At 43.8% G+C, this 7,588-nt stretch overlaps 1 protein-coding gene across 1 annotated transcript in view; it reads right to left on the reverse strand.

Annotated features, from left to right (window-relative positions):
- Positions 1-7,354, reverse strand: part of LOC131204517 (potassium voltage-gated channel subfamily KQT member 4-like) — a 45,274-nt gene extending 37,920 nt beyond the window's left edge. Inside the window, exons 1-4 of the mRNA XM_058195899.1 lie at positions 7,349-7,354; positions 6,823-6,949; positions 4,789-4,964; positions 1,499-1,624 (exon numbers count right to left, since the gene is read on the reverse strand). Of these exons, the coding sequence (XP_058051882.1) occupies positions 1,499-1,624; positions 4,789-4,964; positions 6,823-6,949; positions 7,349-7,354 (435 nt within the window). The remainder of the gene's footprint in view (positions 1-1,498; positions 1,625-4,788; positions 4,965-6,822; positions 6,950-7,348) is intronic.
- Between the last annotated feature and the right edge of the window lie 234 nt (positions 7,355-7,588).

Here is a 7,588-nt window from a genome sequence, read left to right on the forward strand (position 1 = left end):
GTATACTATTGTTGTGGTCCGCCTGCGGAGCTGGCAGCAGAGTCGGACAGTGAGGAGGCTGGTGAGGAACATGGGCCAGTCCTGGAGCCTGGGGAAGGCTCGGATGAGAGGCAGAGGCAGAGAAAGGGCCATCTGGGAGGTACGTGCTGCCTCCGGAGCCTCCAGAGTCAGACCTTAGAGAGGCAGAGGAACAGGGGGAGCCTGTTCGCAGTGTGCACATGCACGGAGCTGCCAGAAGGCAAGAACAGTTAAAACAAAAGGAATGACTCGTGAGTAGGACTTGGAGATGATTGGCCCCTCCCATAAGACTTAAAAGAGGAGCAAAGGCACGTGGGCCTTTGCAGGAAGCAACATTGTTAATTCTGTTCAGTTTACAGTCTGAAGCTCTGTTTGATTCTGGACTCCATGTGGCTTTGCCAATTAGGTCTTTGGCAGCATGTCAAGGGAGATAAAGGTGGGTGATTATCAGCTTTATCCCAAAGGACTCTTTACAACTATTTGGGACTCATCTGTGAATGAACAGTGGTTTTTGGGACTACTTGTGTGGTTTTTTTTTTGGTTTTTTTATTTTATTTGCATTTATATCCCGCCCTTCTCCGAAGACTCACTTACACTATGTCAGCAATAGTCTTCATCCTATTTGTATATTTATATACAAAGTCAACTTATTGCCCCCAACAATGTGGGTCCTCATTTTACCTACCTTATAAAGGATGGAAGGCTGAGGCTGAGTCAACCTTGGGCCTGGTGGGACTTGAATCTGCAGTAATTGCAAGCAGCTGTGTTAATAACAGACTGTCTTAGCAGTCTGAGCCACAGAGGCCCTATTTTTACTGTGTGTTTTACTGACTCAGGAAGGCTAGATCAGAACAACTATTGTTTTGTATGTTTTTGCTTTTTTAAATTTTTGCTGGTCAGCATCCAAATAAATATTATTGATTGGTTGATACCATGGCCATTTCTTTCCTGGCATTTTCCATCCCTCTGGACCAACAGCAAAATCCACTGCTCCTGATTCCTGTCCCAATTTATTTATCTGTATTAAAAATGTACCTGCATGGCACAGGGTTCTTGACAGAAAAAAAGAAAAATATCTTACAAAGGAGATATCTCTCTTCCTGTTAGGGGATGACAGTACTAGTTGCTGGTTGGGTTGCAGCTTTTCAATTTACACAGTTTGTTTCCCAGTCTAGCTGTCTATCTCATTTCCATATCTTGAAGATCAGCCATCCCCAACTTGATCTTTTCCTGATGTGTTGGGACATCAGCTCAGCATTGGAGGCATTTCCAGGACACAACCAGAGGTCACAAATAGGGACACAGATATCCAGTTCATATAGGGCATCTGGATGGCCCCCAATCAAACCTGTGCCAATCCTGATGTTTTTGGTGGCTTTCTACTATTCATTCCCATGTCAGTTTGTTCTTAAGTTTTCAGTTATTCCTCTTGCTTAGCCAAAAATGGCCAGATTTTTTTAAAGAGGGGAGGAACACTTACCGTACCCCACCACAGGGAGTCTGCATAGGTGAGAAAATCGTCATTGGCATCTTTTTCCACCAGGTAAACCAGGAAAGAGGAAAAGATAAGGACAAGGAACCCAATGTACCATGCTGTGATCAGCTCCTGCCAGAATCCACCAGAGAAAAGTAGATTTCAGCAACAGAAACCAAGAGAGAAGACAGAAACCTGCCTAAAGGATCATCATCATCATCACTGAACTCAAAACAGAATGCATTGTTCTCCTTCTTCCCATGTCACCCACACAGCAGCACCCTTGTAAGGCAGCTCAATCTACAGGTAGTCCTCGACTTACAAAAGTTCGTTTAGTGACCATTCAAAGTTACAACGGCACTGAAAAAAGTGATTTGTGACCATTTTTCAAAGGCACACCCTCTGTAGCATCTGCATGATCGTGTGATCAAAATTCGGATGCTCGGCAACTGGTTTATACTTATGATGGTGGCAATGTCCCAAGGTCATGGGATCCCCTTGTGCGACCTTCAGACAAGTAAAGGCAGCAGGGAAGCTGGATTCACTTAACAATCAACTGCAGCGATTCACTTAACAACTGTGGCAAGAAAGGTTATAAAAGGGGGCAAAATCCACTTAATAAATGTCTCACTTAACAACAGAAATTTGGGGCTCCCTTGTGGTTGTTCGTCGAGAACTACCTGTACCAAGCTGTAAATGGACTTGAACTTCTCTGGTCCAGTTCACCAATTTCTCCACTCTGCCACCCTGGCCTACGGGAAAAACTAAAGAAATGCCAAAGGCTTCACCAAGATTCAGTCTGCATACCTGAAAGTTAAGGCAAGAAAGAAGCCAATAAACCCCATTTCGCCTCTATTTTCCTACACTGAGGAAAAGCACCTGGCTTGTTCATGCATCTACAGGTAGATAAGATGCCATTAGAAATGACAGGGTTACAGGATAGCTAGGCAAAGTTGGAAATTGGACATGAATGCCAACTAATTGACCCTGTCTCCTTTCATCCCTCATATTAATACATGGTTGATGATACAGGGCTAAATAAAAATGCCAAGAAAGGTTCCCTTATTTAAAAAAAGAAAAGAAAAGGACCATCTGCCTGAATCATGGAGATTTTTTTTTTACTACAGACATAGACACACACAAAACACATACATACCTGGGGTGACTCCCTGGGGCATTTGAGAATTGCATGCTTTTCCTAGGGAGCGCTAATGTAACTATACTTTCATCTGTCCATTTCTAATTGATTCCACTTTGTAGTGACTGCAGACTTATGGAAAGACCCTATTATATCTGCACAACACTTGCACAATCCCTTTTCAGTACAGGTTTTCCAGTTGAGATTTCTCAAGATGATGCAATATCTGCATATCCATCTTTTCTTGGTGCCAGGGAACCACTGGATGTTTTCCACCACATACCTGGAACTACACAGCATGGCCATCAGGATGGGGGGATGGCAGAGGTGATAGACAGCCGGTTCGCACCAGTTTGTGCGAACTGTTGGCAGAAATTTGGCCAAGGTCACCAAACCGGTAGCGATGGCTGGCTGGCCAAGCCCCCAAAATAGTCTCCCCATCACCGCTCACTTACCCTGCCCACCATTTTCGTCACCATCATGTTCTTTGTGTACGTGCATCCCATTGCCTTGCAAGTTCAATGGAATGTGCATGTACAAAGAACATAGTGGTGACGGCAGCAGCTTTTTCTGTGACCTCCGGTACTTTTCAGTAGCCTGTGGCTAGCTGCTGCCTTTTTGACAGCCAGTCACTTTCCCTCTTTGCCACCCACTTTCCAGTAGCAGCGGCTGACTGGGGGCTGCCGAAAACTCTGGTCAGCTTGCATTCCAGACTCTGGACCAGCTGCTGTGGAAGGTAAGCAGCCTGAACAAAGAGGCTGTGGTGGTGGAGGAAGCAGGGCTGGGGCTGGGGTTGTTAAAAGAGGGGAAACGGGGGCAACTGGTGAAGGGAGGACGAGCGTAGATAGGTGGAAATTCCAAAATTTTTCCTACCTTTTCCTGTGGCGTGGCCAGGTGGGGGAGTCATGTGACTGAGTGGGCATGAGTGAGGTCAAGTTGGGCACGCCCAGTCAATCACATGCCCTCCCATCTAGCCACGCCCACTGAACTGGTAGCAAAATTTTTGAAACCCACCACTGGATGATGGGGCTGCAGAATACAGTTAAAGAGAGTCAATGTGAAAGCTAGCTTTCTTGCAAAGAGGCATGGACCTTGTTAAAGATACCTCTAGGAAATTTCAAGCATTTCCTCTCAGGAACTGGATGCTTCCCTGCAAAATCAGGACCCAAATCGAGTAAATAAGTTACAGCATTGCAGAGACAAGCAGTCTAATTCTGACAAAGATCAGCTTCTACAACCAGGAAGAATCTAGGTCCATGTGCATGCAGAGATTGAAATCTTTTTTCTCCTACTCTTTTGTAATGGATTTTTTTTCTACTTTACTTCTGCTGGTTGACTGGCGGCAACTGGTGGCAACTGGCCTGTGTTTTCAAAATGGTTCTCTGTGTAATACTCATCTTCTGCTTTGCGAACTCCAACCCTCATACCTCATCATTCCCTCCATCTGCCAACATAACTGGAGAATATCAATGAGAATGGAGTCCAAAGAGGAACACAGAAGTTCAAAAGGCAAACATTCCCATGCGCAAGAGAACTATGAGCTCCATGGGCTGCATGCAACAATAACTTTTAAAACCAATTTATGAAACAATTGTTTCCTTCTGATAGCCTAATAAAAGCTGGAAGTACTTGCTAACTGGGAAACATTGAATGTCAAATGAAGAAAAAAAATGGGGTATAGGAAGATGAGGATGGCGATAACATTTTTTTGAAAAAAAGCATTCTGGAGAAGAGCATAATAGGTTGGCCTAAATATGAGCATGAAGATTCCTACTGGAAGAAAGTCAGTCTGTGATATTTTGCTGTAGAACTTGCTGCTTCCTGATCTCAATGTGGAATCCTTCTGCTTTATACTGGTGGCCCTCCAGAGCTCTATGGAACTACATTTCCCAGCAGCCTTGGCCAGTGTGACCAACAGTATCTCTGAAACTCTGGAAAGCTATTGATTCTCCAGTCTTCTCTGCTTTTACACAAGAACTTCTTCTGGGATGAAACATTTGGGGACAATCCCCAAACTTCCCGTTGTGTTTGGTTATTTCAATTCTCTGTAATTCCTTCTCCCAAAATGGAAATAGAAGAAAAAGCAAGTGTCTATATTTCCATCTCTGAGAGCTGATTCCTGTGCCTTGCTTGGGCTGATACGCCTCCAGGGACTCACCTTGCTATGGGCATAGACCACTGAGCCAAGAAGCTTCCAAGTACCGCCACGGCGGTCCATGCGCACCATGCGTAAGATCTGCAGGAAGCGCATGCTGCGTAGGGCCGAGGTAGCAAAGATGTTCCCCTGGGTGCCAGCTGCAATGACGGCCAGAGAAGCAATAAAGACGATGAAATCTGAAGCACAGGAAGAGAAAGGAAAGAGAGGGCAACTTACAATCTGTGATCTAAGCAGTAGCTTGATGGATGCATTGCCCAGACATCAGTTGCTCGGATGCAGAGCAAAGAAACCAACCTTTAAAAAAGAGCTAAAAGTCACCATTCGATCAAGCACACCCTTACACTTGTTGTCCTCTATGGGAGTTGTTCTCGATAAGAGATGGTGCCTCTCTTATATTATATGATGAAAAATATGATGTTCTCCACAATACGAAGTTGCTCTTCTCTGCCATTTGGGTAGTTCTGAAATCCCTAGGGAAACTTAAAATATAAATTAGCTTGGTGGACCTAAGTATCAGTTAAGGATTCAAAATCAATAGTCAAAAACAACAGTGGTCTGAAATAGCCTCTGGGTATCTACAGAACCATGACCAATGAAGAGAAAATAAATGGCAGCTGGAAGAGGAAAGGCACCATCTCTATAACCGTATCACAGAGTAGAGATATCTGAGATGTCATCAAGGTTAGTGCACAACAAAAACATTCAGTCTTTTAAAATCTCTTTGGAGTTAAAGGCTACCTTGATCATCATATTTAAGGCTTTTCTTAACAATTATGCCCATAACTATCAAAAGGACAAACCCAGGCTTGAGAAGAACATAATTCGCTTGATCTTGGGGGACTAGGTGCGTTTCCTGCATCCAGACTATTCTGATGACCACGGCAATGGAGAGAAGGTGTCTTCCCATCTTGGCCCCAAGAATATCCTGCTCCCAGTCCATTCCAGCTATTTTCTCTGATTTAAAGAGAACATGGAACTTCATTCTGGTAACATAATCAATTCTCCTTCAAACACAACTACCTGGAGGATTCATGGATAAGCTATGTCAGTGTTTTAGTGACAATACAGAAGTGGTTTTCCATTGCTGTTGTCCTCAACATCTTTGTCTAACCTTCAGCCTTGATATTTCCTGGTCCTGTCCCAGGCAAGTCCTAAACAGGCCCAAACCAGTGGTGAAATCCAAATTTTTTTACTATCAGTTCTGTGGGCGTGGCTTGATGAGCGTGGTGTGGCTTGGCGGGCATGGCTTGGTCGGCGTAAAGGATACTGCAAAATCTCCATTCCAACCCCACTCCTGTGGGAAGGATACTGCAAAATTCCCATGGGGCCAGCCAGAGGTGATATTTGCCGGTTCTCCGAACTGCTCAAAATTTCTGCTACCGGTTCTCCAGAACCTGTCAGAATCTGCTGGATTTCACCTCTAATCCAAACCCATTTAGTTCCTATGGAGACCAAGTTGGCCAAATACTTTTCTCTGCCACTCAAATGGAAAAGGAGGCTAGATACCTGCTTTGGGTTATACAAACTCCATGAACTGTGTAGTTCAGATGACTTTGAGTGAGGCAGATTTAAGTGATATAGCTTACATATTTGGTGGGGAGAGAAGAAACTCTGCAAAGATAGACTTTCCAGGGGTTGCTGAATTTAAACACTAGCAGCTTTTTCAAATGTTTGGAAATAACTGGAGTTGAAATCTTACATACTTTGAAGTCATCAGCCTAGAAGTCATCTTACATACCTGGAAGTCATTATGCTAAGTGTCTGGAGTAAGCATTGAGCTGTAGTTTTTATTTAGGGATTGTGTTTATCAGTGTGTGATTTGATGCATTGAGTACATCCAGAAAACAGGACAACTTCATGTGCTGTGTGAATGTAACCATTATGAGTCAACAACTACAAATGACAGTTGCACAGTTGTCTGGAGTACAGAATAATGGAACTTTTTCCATTCTCATTCCTCCTCTTCTGGCCAATAATGATGGGACAAATCAAGAATCCTTCTGACACACCTCTTTGTCCTCATCAGATGCTTACCAATGACACAAAAGGGTTTGCGGGCAAACCGGAAACGACCTTGCCATCCTCGATAGCGACAGCAGCAGCCCGCCGACCAGACACGGACAATGTATTCCACTCCAAAAACAACAATCATGACAAATTCCTACAAGGAGAACAGAAAGGCAGAAAAAGCCAATGTGAGTTTTTTGCATGGAGGGTGAGCAGAAAGATTGGTCACAAAAGCCCCAGTTTACTTGAAGCCCTTTAGAACAAGAAATGTGTACAGCATGTACACCAGTGTTTTTCAACCTTGGCAACTTTCAGATGTGTGAACTTCAACTCCCAGAATTCCTCAGCCAGCATACAAATGACACCACTAGGAACACTAAGGCTTATTGCAAAGAAGATACCGGTGAGCTTCTTGTATACTTTTCCAGAAAAACTCCATGGAATCACCAAGAGTCAAGCTGGACTTGAGGAAATCTTTCTATTATCTTTACCTTGTTATAAAATCTAATTGTTTACCATCCAATTAACTGGGATTAGAACTCCCAATCATTACAGCCATTACTGAAACCCTCAGCATTAATGAGACAAGGAGCTATTGTAATGGTATGTGGGAGTAGCCTTGGGAGGTGGGGAAGAGCCACAATTGGGTGAATTGTGAAATAAGAGGCTACCTAGCCCTCAGAAGGAATGTGGATGTAGCAAACAGCAAGATTCTGTTAAAGTAACCTTACGGTGAAGTAGAATTATTTCATCTGAACATGATTGCTGTTTGGACTATCTCCCATGAATGACA

This window comes from Ahaetulla prasina, chromosome 10 (genome assembly GCF_028640845.1).
Source record: "Ahaetulla prasina isolate Xishuangbanna chromosome 10, ASM2864084v1, whole genome shotgun sequence".
Classification (NCBI taxonomy): Eukaryota; Metazoa; Chordata; class Lepidosauria; order Squamata; family Colubridae; genus Ahaetulla; species Ahaetulla prasina.